This window comes from Mastigoproctus giganteus, chromosome 6, assembly GCF_048544385.1.
Source record: "Mastigoproctus giganteus isolate SK-2022 chromosome 6, ASM4854438v1, whole genome shotgun sequence".
In the NCBI taxonomy this organism is placed as follows: domain Eukaryota; kingdom Metazoa; phylum Arthropoda; class Arachnida; order Uropygi; family Thelyphonidae; genus Mastigoproctus; species Mastigoproctus giganteus.
In genome coordinates this window covers 209,861,717-209,880,096 of record NC_143580.1, presented here as the reverse complement: position 1 = coordinate 209,880,096, position 18,380 = coordinate 209,861,717, and the positions used below count along the sequence as shown (strand labels likewise).

Genomic DNA, 18,380 nt, shown 5'->3' with positions numbered 1-18,380 from the left:
ACGCGAATGATTAGCTCATCTACTTATCTCATTTTGAATATTTTGATGATTTATCTGAAATTTACTACCAGGTTCCATAATAATTGGATCTAGTAATTTTCGGAATCAAGCAGAGAAAATGGTCATTTACGGTCACTAATTCCACGCATGCATCTTTAACTATTTCTGCAGATATTTCAACTGATATGGTTTTTCTCACACTAAATGTAACAAATTTCATAATAGTATGTAGCTGGAGACTATTTTTGCTTTCTTTTTCAAAACATCCTCATAAGCCCTGTGATGTCGTCTGATTCTTTAGTAATGATGAGGTCAGGAATATTCTCACCCCTAGTACTTTCTCTAACATGTTAGCACAAATAAAAATCATCCAGTTTATTTTTAAAAAATTTTCCCTATGAGGAGTTTCCCTCATACTTCCCAATCAATCTAGGGCAGATTAAAGTCATCCTTTAAAGGCAAGTGACAGCAGATTATGAGAAACCTTTTGCAAAGACTTCTTTACTTATATAAACGTTAGAAAAGTGGGGATGAATCAAATTGGTCCACTTGATATGGATAGTTCGATTGTTGATGATCCTACTGAGGTAGCTGATAAACTGAATGAATATTTTGCATCTACATTCGCACATGAGGAATTCTGTACAGAAGTGGAGGCCAGAAGCTTATCAAACTCCAACAGGGAGCTAAATGATTTTTAACACTTTGCCTGTTCCGTGCATCAAATGTGATACACACGACATATTTTCTATACGCTTGTGCATCACATGTGATACACACTTACTGGAGTTTTAAATACGATAATTTTTCGATGAACGTCTGAAACTTACTCAGTTTTTCGATCTATACGTATTATAGTTTGTCTTCCAACTCATTGTGCATCACATCTGATTCACAAATGCCGCTGACTCTCTTTAAAAATTACAGCTGTGAATTACAGGCTCCGAAAAAGCGATAAGTGTTTGCCTTTTTATTTACATAATTGTTATTTTATATTGTACTTTATACGTAGTCTTATAGTTATAATTACGCTGGTTATTTTAATTTAGATAAAGAGTTTTTGTGGATTACTACTTAATATATGTAAAACCATTATTTCGTTCGAACCTTGCAGCCATTGTTTTTGTATATAGTGGTAGGGAATTCAAATTTTTAATTGAGGTAACTAGGTAGCTCTAACGTATAATTATATAGCATAATACGCTTCACTGTTTCTATTAGATAGCGTAGTATTGACATTTAATTAATTTAATTTATTGATCTTATTAATTTAAAATATCATGCCTCAAACTAGAGCAGCAAAGCAACAGGCACAAAATGGCAAGAGTACTGTGACTTGGGGGAGAACTGACGGGGGCGATTCTTCAACGCATCACAGCCTAAAAAAAATGTGCAACTTGTGAAATGTTTGCCAAACTCTTTGGAATGGAACATGATCTTGCCATGGGGGATGTCTTTGTGTGTGCACGCGATGTAAGGCTTGTAAGGAAATTAGGCGACAACTCAGCATTGTTATGGGCCTATATGAGAGCTTGAAGGACAGGGTGGATGCCCTCGAAGGATCTAAATTGAGGGGCCCATCAAGCCCTCAGCTGCCCACATCAACGCCAGAGCTTGCACTTGTCAGAGTCATCACGCAACACAGTGGCAACCCCCAAGGCAGAATGCGCTGGACCCACAGGAACTAGTAGTTGTTGGTGACTCTATTGTCAGGGGAAACAGGGAACAGGCTTTGTAAAAAGGATAGGTGGAACAGGAACAGGGTATGTCTGCCAGGGGCAAAGGTTGATGACATAGAGCGGATATCATCTTTTAAGGACACAAAAGGTGATATAGTTGTATACGTTGGCACTAATGATATTAAGAGTAGGAGACCGGCAGAATTACTTAACAAGTACAGGCCACTGTTGAAAAAAAGCCAGGAATTAGGGTTGAATTTGAAAGTGTCTGCAATTTTGCCCAGACACGACAGAAGGGAGTGTATGATGAGAGTCTTGTCGATCAATTCGGCCCTGGAAAGATTGTGCAAGGCTCAAGGGATAGAATTTTTTTCAGCCTGGTCTGTACTTGTTAACAGGAGAGACTGCTTCTACAGGGATGGGATACACTTAAATAGAAAGGGTGCAAGAATATTTGCTGATGCTATCGAGGCAGTGTTAGGTGGGTCGAAAAACTACTAGCTTGGGGGGATACAAGGACTAATAGTTTAGTCCTATCCCCAAGTAGCCGCAGGCAGAGGTGAAGTTGATTCTTGCACAACTTCTATTAGAATAAGTAGCGACCTGGAGCGAGGAGTGTTGGGGTTTCAGGGACAGATGGCAGTCATCGTGAAATAGGTGGGTGTATGGGATGTGTTAGGGTAACTAGGAATACAAGAGCATGTATGCTTGCATGTATACCAATGCTAGAAGTATAGTAAATAAATTTGATGAATTTGAAGTGTAGGTGAAGACATCAAAGGCGGATATTGTTGGGATAGCAAAGACGTGGTGTCACACAGATATAAGGAATGCAGAACTGGAATTTGGGGAGTACAATGTGTACAGAAAGGATAGACAGGATAGAATGGGAGGAGGTGTTATGCTGTTAATTAAGAAAAACATAAAATCAAAAGAAGTCTACCCAGTTGATATAGATGAACAGTGCACTGTTGAGTCAGTTTGGTGTGACATATGCACTGCGAAAGCAAAAATAAGAGTAGGAGTCTGTTGTAGGCCTAATGACTCGAATGAGTATAATGAACAATTGTACAGAGAAATAGAGTGGGCTAGTAAATCAGAATGTCTTATAATGGGGGATTTTAACTTCCCAGATATTGACTGGATCTTGTGAGTTGGTCACACTAGTCAGACTTTTGTGGATTTATTGGATGATTCTTTTCTGCAGCAGCATGTTCGAGAGGCAACCAGAGAGAGTAATACTCTTGATCTGGTTATCAGCAGTGATCATTCATGTGTTAAGAATTTGCAGATAAAGGAACCACTAGGTGGCAGTGATCACAGTATACTGATGTGGGATTTACTTAAAGATTTAATTACCATAAGAGGTAAAGGAAAGGGTTTTTGCTTCCGTAAAGGTGAGTACAGTGGTCTCAGAAAGTTCTGTACAGTGGGATCAACTGACGATGTTGCTAACAGTAAATTCAAGTGGGAAGCATTCAAGGAATTAATCGTGGATGCTACTAAAAGTTTCATGCCTATTAAGAAATTTTAGGCCTAAATGGTTATCAAATGAACTAATGAGACTCGTAACAGAGAAGAAAAATGCATGGGATGCATGTAAATTATCAAGCGACTCAGAAGCCTATGGCAGATATAAGCTAGTCTGTAATCAGGTCACAAATGAGGTTAGGCAGGCAAAGGCAGATTACGAGAAATCCTTGGCAAAAGATGCTAAGAAAAATAGCAAGGATTTTTTTACTTATATAAACTCTAAAAGGAAGGGGATGAATCTGATTTGTCCACTTTACATCGATGGTTCCACTGTTGATGATCCTGCTCAGATAGAAAACAAACTGAATGAGTATTTTGCATCTACATCACACATGAGGAATTATTATTTGAAAATGGCAGAAGGTTATCAAATTGTAGCAGGATGCTTAATGATTTTGTAATAACTGAGAGCAAAGTGGAGGAGAAATTGTTGAAGTTAAACATAAGAAAAGCACTTGGGGTGGATGGGATCTATCCAGTTATATTAAAGGAGGCAGCAAAACAACTAAACAAACCCTTAGCCATAATTATGGCTAAGGGTTTGCTTGGACTCAGGGGAGGTTCCCACGGACTGGAGATGTGAAATTGTATCCCCAATTCACAAAGGGGGGATTGAAGGGTGACACGAGTAATTACAGACCAGTTAGTTTAACTTCTGTTCCGGGTAAAATAATGTAGTCGCTGGTTAAAGATGCATTGCGGGATCATCTAGACAAGACTGCAGCAATAATTCAGACACAGCATGGGTTTGTTAAGGGAAAGTCTTGTCTGACAAATTTGATAGGATATTATGATGTGGTTACAAAGGAACTGGATGCAAAAAATAATTTTGATATCATATATTTGGATTTCAGGAAAGCTTTTGACACTGTTACGCATGGAAGACGGTTGTACAAATTGGAGCAGAATGGTATTAAGGGTAAGTTGCTACAATGGATAAAAGGATTGTTAAGTGGGAGAAGACAGAGGGTCAATGGGTGCTGCTCTTTGTGGACTAATGTTATTAGTGAAGTCCCACAGGGTTCGGTGTTGGGTCCACTGTTGTTTTGTATATTTATCAATGATATTGATGTATATCAGGCTTAATGTCGAAGTTTTCAGATGATACAAAGGTTGGCAGGGTTGTTAATGACAGCAATGGCAGTGTGCTACTGTAACAGGATCTAGATAATTTGGGCAGATGGGCTAAGAAGTGGCAACTGAAGTTTAACCTTGACAAATGCAAAGTACTGCATATGGGTAGAAGTAACCCCAGAGAAACGTACCAACTGTGTGGTACTACATTTAAGGTGGTAGAAAATGAAAAAGACCTGGGAGTAATTGTGCAGTCAGATATGAAGTTTTCTGAGTAATGCAGACAGGCTGCCAGGGCAGGTCATGGGGTTTTGTCAATGATATGTAGGAATTTTGCTAGCAGGGAAAATTAGGTGATTGTCCCTCTGTATAAGCCAATGGTCAGGCCACTTGTGTCTGGAGGCCTCATTTTAGGAAGGATATAGATTTGCTTGGGCATGTACATAGAAGGGCAACAAGATTGGTGAAGGGATCCTCTTACCAAGATAGGATTAAGTTCTGCAAATTGCAGTGGCTGGAGATTAGGCACTTGCGTGGTGATCTGATTGAGGTGTATAAGGCCTTGAATGGGTTGAGCACGCCGAAGTCTGATGGGATCCTTCCACTTGTTCAGATTACGAATCAAAGGGGGCATGAATTCAAATTAAGAAAGAACAGATGTAGAATAGATGTGTGGAAATTTGCCTTTAGCCAGCGGGTGGTTAATTGCTGGAACAAACTTCCATCTGTTGTTGTGGAAGTTGATAGGTTGAATAAATTTAAGGTGGAACTGGCTAGGCATTTGGAGGGAATGGTGTGGTTTTTTTTTTTTTTTTTTTTTTTTGGCTGATGCTGCATAAACTCATGCACTCGCTTTCTTGCATCACATGCTACTACTACTACAACAAAGCACAAGAATGTGAATTATCTGAAATAATATGGTGGAGTTACTAAATATATAAAAAATGCACAAATATAAATAAAGTAGCATTTATTTCTCATTCAATACACTACATAATATTATTTATGATGTTCATTGAAACTTTTCCCTTAACAAAACCATTTTGAGTGTCCTTCAGAATGCCATTTCATTACATTTTTTTTTTCATTTGGTAACTCATTTTCCTTATCATTTCCAAATGAAACATTTTGAAACAAATAAGGTTTCTATGCAGTGCATAGAAAGAAATACAAAATTATATGTAGCATTTCATGGCTATAAATGATGCCATATGTGCTGAATGTTTATATGCATATTTTGTCATAGAATTTATCTTCCTCGGCAAATACTGATTATGCAGGTACATTATTCAAAAATGTTTCCTGGTATGGAAATAGCAAAAAAATGTATAGTTGAGGAAGAACAAACACAACAGGCAATTTTAGTGAAATTGCACAGAAAAGGAAAAGTGATAGTGATGGCTCTGAAAAATGGGCTATTTTTGTTTTATGCAAATGGCAGTAATCAGAGTGATTCCAGAAGATCCATTGTTGATCTTTTGTAATAAAAAGAATTGTGAAATTGAAAGCAGCTTGTTCTCAGTGTCAACACTAGAAGGTGCTGACACTCAGATGTCCAACATTGCATCCTACAAAATGCAAAGGGCATCTGAACAACATGAAAGCATGTGAGATTCCTTCAAAAAAAAAATAGTCTGCACTTACCATTGATAATGTGCCTGTTATGGAAGCTCTTAAAACTGGAGTAGGAAGGTTATTAAAATAGGAGAATGAATACTTTTTTAATAAGCACTATCCTGGTCAACTAATTAATTATTTTATGTACCAAAAAAGGGAACTATATTCCTTCCTGTGAAAGTAAATGAATACTTGGTGGACTTCTACTGCTATATAGGAGGGAGGGAGGGAGAGAGAGAGAGAGACAGAGAGCTAAAAGGAAAGATAGATTTAAACAGTTTCCACTGATGTATGTCACTGAAATAAAAAAAAGATTTTGAAATACATTTGCCCACGAAGTGTTCCACGAGGATTGCAGAACACTTCTGGTTAACCCACCATGACCTCAATCCCAAACGGGACTACGAAGTAATTGACCAGTCCCAACACTTTTGCCACCACCTCTGGTTAGAGTCACTTAATATATTGTGTAATTCAAGAGCCATGGAACCACTGCAAAGGTATGAGACTACACCCCATCTTAGAGGCAACTGTTTTAAGTCTAGATAAATGCTGGAGGAAAAACTACACACGTCCATGCAGCAAAAATGAACACCAGTTTAATGGTTGGATTACCTTGTGCCCTCGCATGCCTCACTGCACGCACAGCTCTGTGTATATTAAAATAAATTTTATCTCTAAAGTTTCCATTCTATTTGTTGATAAAAAGACACATTCGGCCTTGAAAGCTCCAAAGTATTTATTTATAATTAAAGATATTTTTACTGGATATATATACGTTATAATTATTTTGTATCACATTTGCCCACATAAAATTTCTGGTTGAATGAGTAACCAGACCGATAGGACAGTGGATACCTTTAAGTCTATTTTAAGAAGTTTTAAATAGTTAATTTTTGAAAATTCACATATAGCTCTTCAATCCAATGTACTCATATCCATGTACTGAGGTCATTACTTGTAGATATGTTGAAGACTGTTATGTGCAAATTTATTTTACCATAGCAGATGAAACCAGAAGGATGATTGGGACTTAGTCGTATACATGGGTGAAATGGAAAGGTTTTTTATTTATTTATTTATTTATTATTTTTTTTTTAATTTTTAGGTTGATGCTGTATAAGCTTGCTTTCTTGCATCATATGCCTTGCACTAATGCCAATGCTACATTTCAACTGCCAAGGTCTTGGAGAGTCTGAAACAAGAGGAGATGATTCTGTTCTTTTATTCAGTGAGGAAGCACTTCATTGCTGACTGCATGATGCACAAGTTCCTGTTAAAAAATATTCTTATGAATGACAGGGTATCACAAATTTCATCAGTTGCCAAATGTATCATTTTCAAATTTGAAATATTTTGTGGATAAGTTTTACATACCTTGTGACATTGCTATGGACGAAGAAGTAGATGTTTTGCAGCATCAGCTCTGGAAGTTTCAGTGTGAAAACCTACCAGATGGTTTTATGAAAGATGATAGAATTATACTACAGTGCTGCTTCTTTGGAGAACTGACAAATGCACAAGGAATCTTGAAATATAACAAATTATCCCATGTCATGCTTAGCCTTTTAAGAATTCCTCATAGCAATACTGAGTGTGGGAAAATCGTCAACTACATTGTGAAAATGGGAACTGAATTCAGAAATTCTCTTTCTGGTGAAGCTTTGGAACAGTTCCTGATAGCCAAAGTCTAGACAGCAAAGCCCTTGTTATGAACAAAACTTTAAACTTGGCATTTCTAAAGAGGGTAAAGTTTGCAAATAGTATCATTCTTGAAGGAATGAAAATCTATTTGTCTGATAGAACATCTAAACAAAAATCCATAGAAAGAAAAATGTTAGGTAAGCTAATGTTTAAAAGCATACCATGCTGTTAAACAGTTCTGTGTCTGGATTTTATATTAAGGTGTCTATGTTGTAGTGAAATCTAATTTCTAATGCCATGTGGACTTTCAAAAACCTGCTTTTTGCAAAAAAAAAAAGCCTGTTTTGATCGAAAAATTTCTTGTTTTGCTCCTTTTTACAATTGCCAGACCTTCAGCTGTTTGAAAGTCAAAAGTTTGCAACTATGCTTTATGGAAACTTTTTGGGTAGCCACAGGGTTTCCCTACACACAAAGGTGATGTTCAGAAACTGCTTGCTGTATATAAAGAAATAGAATGTTGTATGTCATTGAAACTTCACTCTTGCATTAAAATTTAGACTTCCTTTCCCAAAATCCTTGACACAGTGATTGACAAGCAGGGGAGATTATTCTTCAAGGCATGAAGTCAATGGAAAATTGCTACCAATGTTTCTGGAATTAACATATGTTGTCAGACTGCTGCTGAATGTTGCAATGCAACATTCCAAACAAAGTGTAACAAAGAAAAATCATCTGAACAACATTTTTTTTTTTTTTAATTTGTACAAACTTTTTTTTATAACAGTGTACCATATTATTTTAACTGTGTATAAAGTATATGGGTTTAAACTGTAAAAGGGATATAAAATATATAATTGTAACCAGTCTCGTGTATTGTAACGAAATTGTCTTAGTTAACTTATTGATATTAAAAACTAAAGACATTTGAAATCATCATTCAAAGCTGGTTTAGAAAAGGGTGTTTACATCTTTCATTGGGGGGGGGGGGTCATTTTGCCGACCAGTGTAAACTTTGGGGATAACACTTATCCTAGTTTTCTTAAATGTCCAAAATTGTTGGGGGGTTTTTTAAAATTCATATTCAAACTGATACCATTAACACCCTTCATCAATTTTTCAGTCATATCAATTTTGCATCTCTGGAGATAATTCAAAATGGTGATTGCAGTACAGACCTTGCTTAATGTTATAGTCTTAAATAAAACATAATTTTGAAAGTAATTAATTTGTGACATCATAAATTAATTACTCTCTATAGCACAAGTGTTCCAAAAAAAAAGAAGAAAAAAAAAGCCAGTGTCCCATGTCTTAAAGGAGAATAAAAACACTTCAAATTTGTTATTTGCCATGTGATATTTCTAAATAGGAGCAATTTAAGCCTTCTATTAGGAAAAAGTTTGCTTTATTTTTAAAATAATTCAGTTGATGAAAAATGAACAGTTATGTTACATGTAGGAGGTGCCACCAGCCAGTTCCTTGACTGGCTTAGATCATTGATACCCCCACCATCTTAACATTAGCATTAGTGGCATATGCTGCAAGAAAGCAAGCTTATAAATCATCAGCCAAAAAAAAAAAAAAAAACACTTCCCATTTCACCTATCCATTCCCTCCAAAAGTTTGTCTAGTTTCTTGAATTTATTCATTATTCATGCTCTCAACTTCAGTAACGATGACTGGTGGAAGTTTGTTCCAGCAATCAACCACGTGCTGGCTAAAGGCAAATTTCTGCAACTGTCTTTCCTCAATTTGAAGTTATACCCCTTGTAGTGCGTAATCTGAGAAAGAATCACATCAGCATTGAGCTTGCTCAAACCATTCAAAATAAACACCTCAATCAGATTACCGCACTTGTGCCTAGTCTCCAGACACCTCAATTTTCAGAAATGAAGCCTTTCTTGGTAAGAGCACTCCTTTGTTCCCCTCACCAATTTTGTTGCCCTTTTTGATATTAGTTCCAGCAGTTCTACGTCTTTCCTAAAATGAGGCCTCCAGACCTGTGTGCAGTACTCAAGGTGTGGCCTAACCATTGCCTTATACAAAGGGATAATCACCTCCTTATCCCTTCTAGCAAAATTCCTATATATCATTGACAAAATCCCATGAGCTATCCTGGCAAGCCTGTCTGCACTGCTCAGAAAACTTCATATCTGACTGCACAATTACCCCAAGGTCTCTTTCATTTTCCACTACCCTGAGTGTAACACCACATAGTTGGTACGTTTCGCAGTACTTTGCATTTGTCAATGTTAAACTTCAATTGCCACTTCTCAGCCCATCTACTCAACTTTTCCAGATCCTGTTGCAGCAGCATACTGTCATTACCGTCATTACCCTGCCAACTGTGTCATCTGCAAAGTTGGTTGGACATTAAGCCTTCATCAGTATCATTGGTATATATAGAAAACAACAATGGAACCAATGCCAAACCCTGGCGGACTCTACTAATAACATTAGTCCATGAAGAGCAGTGTCAATTGTTTACTACTCTCTGTCTTCTCCCACTCAGTTATCCCCTTATCCATAGCAGCAACCTGCAATTTGTTCAGCAATCTTATATGTAACAGTATCAAAAGCTTTCTTGAAATCCAAGTATATGATATCAAAATTATTTTTTGCATCCAGTTCCTTTGTGACCACGTCGTAGTATACAATCAAATTTGTCAGGCAAGATTTCCCCTTAACAAACCCATGCTGTGTCTGAACTATAGCTGCAATCTTGTCTAAATGATCCTGCATTGCTTCTTTAACTAGTGACTCCATTTCTTTCCCCGGAACAGAAGTTAAACTGTCTATAATTACTCGTGTCCACCTTTGTGAATTGGTGATACATTTGCACTTCTCCAGTCCGTGGGGACTGTTCCTGAATCGAAGGATGCTCTCATAATTATGGCTAAGGATTTGCTTACTACCTTTGCTGTCACTCTAATTATAACAGGATAGATCCCACCACCCTAGGTGCCTTTCTTATGTTTAACTTCAACAATTTCTCCTCCACTTTGCTCTCAGTTATTACAAAGTCATTTAGCTCCCTATTAGAATTGGATAAATGTCTTGCCTCCACTTCTACACAGAATTCCTCGTGTGAATGTAGATGCAAAATACTCGTTCAGTTTGTCAGCTATCTGAGCAGAATCATCAACAGTCAAACCATCAGTGTCAAGTGGACCAATCTGATTCATCTCCTTCCTTCTAGAGTTTCTAAAAGTAAAGAAGTCGTTGCTGTTTTTCTTTACATCCTTTGCTGAAGATTTCTCGTAATATGCCTTCGCTTGCTTAACCTTCTTTGTGACTTGATTACAGACTAGCTTATATAGGTATCTACCATTGTCTTCTGTGTCCTCTTATAATTTATATGCATCCCATGCATTTTCCTTCTCTGCCACAAGTGTCATTAGTTCATCTCACATCCACTTAAACCTAAACCTTGAAGAGTATTTATTAGTTGGTAGGAAACGCCTAGTGGCTTCCATGATTAATTCCTTGAATACTTCTGATTTAGAATTTGCTGTTGGTAACATCATCAGTTGGTTCCATTGTGTAGAATTTAAAAACTGTCTGAGACCACTGTAGTCACCTTTACAAAAGCAAAAATCCTTCTCTTTACCTTACTCCCTTTACCTCCCATTACTATGCTAATGAACTATATATAAAGAGTTATAAAAATACTTTGTTTTGAGATTGCTTGAAAATAATTCTTTAAGAATATTTTTCCATTATATTTTTGTAGTCTGTTAATTTTGATGTTTATTATTTCTCTCTTATCACAGAGCAGACCATGATGATCAGGAAGTAGTGGTATTTAACAGGTGTATGTTGCCTGCTTATTATGGTTTACTTCGTTTGTGTTGTCATCAGTCCCGTTCTTTCACACGTCAACTAGCTAACCATCAAAATATTCAGTGGGCCTTTAAAAATATTACACCATATACAACACAGTACACAGCAGTAAGTATTTTACTCTTATTATTGATTAGGAAATATTTTTTGTATATTACCGTATTTATTTAAACTTCTAACTGAAATATGATTTTCTAAATTAGTTATAAAGTCATTTATAATTCAAGTTTGTTTCTCGTTTCAGAGTTCCTTGGTGCATTTATTACTTCAGTCATTATTAATGAGGTGATGGCATGGTTAGAACATCAGAGTGATAGTGCATCTGACCACTGTTAAGAATTATGTACAAAAAAAACAATGTTTCTGTTCGTATGGTGCTCTTTATTGTTAATCTTCTTTTCTTCTAATCGGTTCTTTCAATATAATGCAGGTGTCAGGAAACAACTTTAATACCTGCATTATAAGCAAAGTGCATTATAGCGAAAACAATTTTACCATTTTTTTCCAGTTTTTTTTTTTTTTTTTAATTTTTTATTTAAATTCACTTTACTTAGAAAATAAATACTTCATTTACTAATATTTTATTAGTATACAGACTAAAAGAAATAAAAATATTAAAGGTTATATCATTCCCTTTATATTCTACTAATACTCGATGCTGTTATGGATTTACATTTTGCACATCCGTTCTGAAATAGTCATGTAATTTAGTTTGCTAGAACTGCTGAGAGTGTTTTTTTAGTACAGTAATACTCCGACTTACGCGAACTCTGAGTTACGCGGTGCTTGATTTTTTCGTTTGGCAACACTGCCACCCACTATCTTCAAGGTCGTTTTTCATATGTTATCGATATACGGTGCGATGGCGGAGAGTGAGAGCGAAAGATGAACAAAATTCAACTTTGTTGCGCATGAGCTGCACACATATACAAGAATTTGTATTCCAACTGTCATATTTATATGTGTGCGTTCGAATTCGTGCTCAACTTTTGTCGGAAATTACATCGTTTTCACGAGAGAAATAGATCGCGTCGGTCGAGCCGTATACAGTCAGTCCTTGTATAACACGTGTTTACACTACACGAATTCGAGCATACACTATTTATAAATACGGTAACGATATCTTATAATATAACACGAACTGAATTGGCTTATGCACGATTTGCCTTTGTGTTTACAAGAAATGGCAGTCGAATGCAGAATCACTCCAACCGAACGCAACACGATAGGAATGAAGAGAAGATTCTGAAAATGTATTTATGTTTTTTATATCAGTGAAGAGGTAACACATTTCACCATAATAACGTAAAAACCAACACAATTCCAGCTATCGGTATGCAATTAGATCAAGCTTACTACCAGTTTATAACAGATTCCACTAGCAGAAACGCAACTGGATTTTTATTGTTTTATGGTAGCAACCCCTAGAAATGTGAGGTGTTAATAGTGTAGCTCTGCCTTTATGGTGTTGTTTATTCAGTTGCTACATGCACGTATCAAGCGTGCCTCCTCGTTTTGTAATTGTGCTTTATTCCCTAAAAATGAGTAAAATGTTTAAAAGGTGTGAAAAGGAAGCCTACTGGTGAAGACACTGCAGATTCAGAGAGAAAAAGAAAAGCAATTATCGATAAACAGAGGCAGACTGGATCAAAAATTCTTACCCGGGAAAATTTATAGTGGCCTCATACTATGGTTTATGGCCAAAATCACACCGGTCCACCGGGGTTTCCCCGGTAAGGCTTATGGCCAGTCCGCCTCTGTCGATAGAGAAAAAATATGAAATTGTGAAATGCTTTGAGCGAAATGAAAGAGCATGTGATATTGCACGTGATACAGGCCTAAATGAGGCAACGCCGAAAAGCACATGACAATTGCAGACTTGACAGAAGGTCTCAGCTCAATTGAAAAGGGCTTAAAAATTTTAGAAAACATAGACTCCAACGAAGAACGCGTTATAGCTGCAAAACAAGGAATAAAAAAATTATTAGATTGCTACGAAGAAATTCTGCGTGAAAAAAGAAGGCACTGTGTCGTCAGACGAATTTGTTAGATTTTATGAAGCCATCGACATCGAAATAAATTTTTTACGTAAGTCATTTATTTTTTAATACATATTTTATATTAATATGTATAAAGAACTGAAATTTTATTAATATTTTTCTTCTAAACTAGTGTTTTTGTTAGTCCTTGGTCCCAATTAAACAAAATTTATATGTATTTATATGCAAAGTTGTACCCCGACTTAAGCGATTTTTGTCGGACCCACCTATCACGTAACTTCGGGGTATTACTATACATAATTGTTAACAGTGGTCAGATGCAATTAATGAAGATGTTAACTATCACTCTGATGTTCTAACCATGCCATCACCTCATTAATATTTTCAAGCACTTTGCCAATTTCTGGTGCTTTTTCCTTACACAAGCATCCACATTAATTTCTGAGTCACTGTTTTTCTGTTGTCTTTTTCATTATTCACAGAGGTGGCAATTTCTTCCTCACTTAGGTAATGCACAACTGGAGCTTCGGTATCGAAGTGATTTTCTCCATAGCAGCCACCAAGTACTTTACAAGCAGCCTTTGCTTCTTGTTCTGAAAATGCTGCTAATTAAAGGTTATTATTAATAAGTGATATCATTTTTTCCAATACATTTTTCCAGCACTTTTCAGTTGCTGTCGAGCTTGCTTTCTCCGGTGCTGATCCAGTATTGAATGCAACATCTTTTGGTGTTAATGTTTTCAGAAATTCTAGAATTTTAATTTCTGAGTTAATAACACCAGCAAGTAGCTCACCACAGTATAGGATTTGAAAGCTCAAAGCCTTGACCCATGGGCTGAATTAGTGCAGTTGTGTTCCTTGGCAGAAACGCAACTCTGATTTTGCCATCTTTCGATTTCAGGACATTAGCCGAAGGATGAGCTGGGCAGTGATTCAACAGTAATAGAGCCTTTCTGGTACGAATTCACTTTTAGCATTATAGAGGCACATGATGCAAGAAAGCAAGCTTATACAGCATCAGCCAAAAAAAAAAAAAAAAACTTCCCATTTCACTGATCCATTCATTCCAAATGTTTGTCTATTTCTGCCATGAATTTATTTAAGCTATCAACTTCCACACCAACAGATGGAAGTTTGTTCCAGCAGTCCACTAACCGCTGGCTAAAGGCAGACTTCTGCACATCTATTCTACAACTGCCTTTCCTCAATTTGAATCTATGCCCCCTCAGGTATGTAATCTGATCAAGAGGAAGAATCCCATCGGCATTGAGCCTTCTCAATCCATTCAAGGCTTTTTACCTTCAATCAAGCTTCTCCGTAGCCAGGTGGGAAGGAGCAACAATGGCGTAGCACACGCTTCTTGATTAGACTGTGGTTCGAGCGCATCACCACCAAATACGGAGGATGCAGAAAGGACAGGGAATGACCACCGCATATTCCCGGAGCAATATGGCCTTAGTTGTTAATGCTCCAAAAACAACAACAACAACAATCAGATCGCCTTTTTTTTTTTTTTTTTTATGTAAACCCCAAACATGATAGGTATTAGAACCTATAGTACTTAGTACCGTGCTTGGGTTGGAGGTTGAGAAGACGAAAGAAGATATTTGTTGACATTGGACTCGAACTTCTGTTGACTGTAATTTTCAGGAAATACGTATGAAGGAAGGTTGTTCCAGAAAACAGCAGTTGAATGAATAAAAGAGGAAGATGAAAAGTTGGTTCAGTGAGTTTGAAGTTGGACAGTAAATGGATGTTGGCTAGTGGCGGCATGTGTTTGGACCATTTTGAAAGAGAGAGCGGGAATTATAGAAGCCAATTCAGAAGAACAGTGCCCATGGAAGTATCTGTAGAAGAGGCATGCAGCAGAAACAGTATGTCTATGAGAGGGCGAGTGGAGAGATTATGTTAGAGATTAATCATTAATTAACCTAACTGCCCTCTTCTGAATGGAATCAAGAAGCCTGTGAGAGGTTTTGGGGGCACCACCCCCAGATTTGGGAACAATATTCCATGCCAGGGCGGATTTGCGATTTATACAGAGTGAGCAGCTGTTTGGAAGAAAAGTAATGCCGAGAGCGAAAGAGAAAACCAAGTTTTTTAGATGCGGAGGAAGCAATATTTGTAATGTGCTTGTGCCAAGAGAGATTAGTAGTCAGGGTAATCCCCAAAAGAGATATATCATTTTTCATAGAAATCGGAATGTCACTAAAGATAAGCATAGGAGCAGAAGAATCCTTTTTGCAAGATATAAGACAAGATTGAGTTTTAGAAGGGTTGAAATCAACTAAGTTGTCTTTACCCCACTGGAGAATTACCTGAAGATCGGCATTTAAGGAATTTGTAGCAGATTTTCGAGAAATTGAAGCTGATTGAGCAGGACAAGGTTTCTCAAAATAGAAAGTGGAATGCAATGTGCTATCATCGGCAAAACTATGCATAGGATTTCCAGTCAATGGAAGAAGGTCATTAATATACAAGAGGAAAAGATTGGGGGAAAGAACTGAACCTTGGGGAACACCGGCATTAGTGGAGAAGTTAAAAGACAGAGAGCCATTTGCCATCACCCTCAGTGAGCGATCACAGAGAAAACTGGATAACCAATTACTAAAAACAGTTGGCAAACCATAAGATGGAAGCTTGTTTAGAAGATCTTTATGCCAAACACGATCGAAAGCCTTTGAGATGTCAAGACCAACTACTTATGTTTCCTCGAACCTTTCCATTGAATTAGTCCATAAATGGGTAACATAAGCAAGAATATCACCAATGGATCGACACTGTCGGAATCTATTCTGGCGATCGTTGATCAGATGGAAGGTTTCTAGGTAGTTTAAGAGTTGGCGGTTAATTGATTTCTCCATTACTTTAGAAAGAGTAGAATTAATTGCAATGGGACGATAATTGGATGGGAGGGATTTGTCACCCTTTTTAGGAACTGGCTGGATATGAGCAAATTTCCAAGCAAAAGGAAAAACACCTTTGGAATAAAAAAGTGAAAAAAGGCCGCAAAGAATAGGAGTAAGTTCAGGAGCACAGGTTTTGAGAACAAGTGGAGAAATACCATCGGGACCTGGAGCTTTCTTAGCATCAAGATTTGTCAAAATCCTTCTGACATCCTTTTGACGGAAGACCACATCAGGCATTGAATGGAGTGTGTTGGGAATGGTGGGAGGTGTTTTTCATTAATAAATGAGTTGGAAGAAAAATGGGATGCTAGCAGGTCAGCTTTATCCTTGGCTGAAGTGGCAACAGAACCATCTGGTTTGGACAGAGGTGGGAGCAGAGATGGACAAAAGTTGCGGCCAATAACTTTGGCAAGAGACCAGAATGCCCGACTACCATTAGGGCAAGAAGCAAGTTTTCTGCTCTTAGCCTGTTCAAACTCTAGTTTGGACTGATTAATAACTGCTTTACAAATGTTGCAAGCTTTGGTGCAGAAAGAAAATGAAACTGGAGAATTAGAAACAAGCCAATTACGATATGCAACGTTCTTCTCTTGAACAGCCTTAGCACATTTATTGGAAAACCAAGGTTTAGTTAAAGGACGAGATTTTAAAGTGGCGTGTGGGATAAAGGATTCCATTCCTGCAAGAATAATTTCACTGACACGATCTGAGCAAACGTTGACATCAGAAATTTTGAAACAGTAATCTGACCAAGGAAAAGAAGTCTCGCAGGTCATCCCATTTTGCATTTTTGTAATGCCAAACAACACGAGGTTGGGAATAGCCATGAGATAAAGGTTCCATTGGAGAAGAGGCAATCATCAAGTTGTGATCTGAAGTGCCTAAAGGACCTCTCACTTCGACCGTGTACTTAGAAGGGTTGTTTGTGAAAAAAAGATCAAGCATATTGGCTGTATGATTAGGATTATCCGGTATTCTTGTAGGTAAATGAACAATCTGTGCAAGGTCATTAGCCTCAGCTGGTCGAGATGCTGAGGCAAAAGCCTCAGCATCTCGACCAGCTGGGTCGGTGTGACTAGAAAACGGAAGCCAGCTGGAGTTGTGAACATTAAAATTACCAAGGAGACTTGGCACCTTACAAGTGCCTACTCTCCAGAAGCTGCAATTTGCAGAACTTAAGCTCTTTCCTTCATAAGAGCACCCCTTTGTTCCCTTCACCAGTCTTGTTGCCCTTCTCTGTACTCATTCTAGCAACTCTACATCCTTCTTAAAATGAGGCTTCCAGACCTGTATACAGTACTCAAGGTGTGACCTGACCATTGCCATATACAAGGGGATAATTACCTCCTTATCCCTCCGTGCAAAATTCCTGTATATCATTGACAAGACCCCATGACCTACTCTGGCACAAGTCTGCACTGCTCAGAAAACTTAATACCTGACTGCACAATTACCCACAGGTCTTTTTCATTCTCCACTACCCTGAGTGTAACACCACATAGTTGATACATTTCTCTGAGGTTTTTCAATGTTAAAATTTCAGTTGCCAATTCTCAGCCCATCTACTCAACTTTTCCAGATCCTGTTGGAGAAGCATACGTCATTGCTGTTATTAACAACCCTGCCTACCTTTGTATCATCTGCAGTCTTTGACATTAAGCTTGATATACCTTCATCAATATCATTGATAAATATACAAAAAAACAATGGGCCCAACACCGAACCCTGAGGGACACCATTAATAACATTAGTCCATGTAGAGCAGTACCCATTGATTACCGCTCTCTATCTTCTCCCACTCAACCATCCTTTTATCTATTGTAGCAACTTGGCCTTAATGCCATACTGCTCCAATTTTTACTTTCAAACCATAAAGTAATAATAACACTGATCATCCAAACATTGAACTTTTTTTATTAATCACAGTTAGAGATTTCATGTTGACATGCTTAAAACACTGTGGACTTTGAAATTTACTGATACATAATGGCTTTAACTTGTGATTTCCAGTACTTGTGCATAGTAATTTTCTCTTTGTTGGTGTTCATGCCCACTTTATTGGGTGCCTTTTCAGTGACTTTAAT

General features: G+C 37.4%; 1 protein-coding gene across 1 annotated transcript in view; it reads left to right on the top strand.

Moving 5' to 3' along the window:
• The window catches only part of puf (ubiquitinyl hydrolase 1 puf), a 1,022,896-nt gene that overhangs the window by 847,743 nt on the left and 156,773 nt on the right, over positions 1 to 18,380 (top strand). The window contains exon 68 of the mRNA XM_090376705.1: positions 11,318 to 11,495. Coding sequence (XP_090232831.1) covers positions 11,318 to 11,495 — 178 coding nt within the window. The remainder of the gene's footprint in view (positions 1 to 11,317; positions 11,496 to 18,380) is intronic.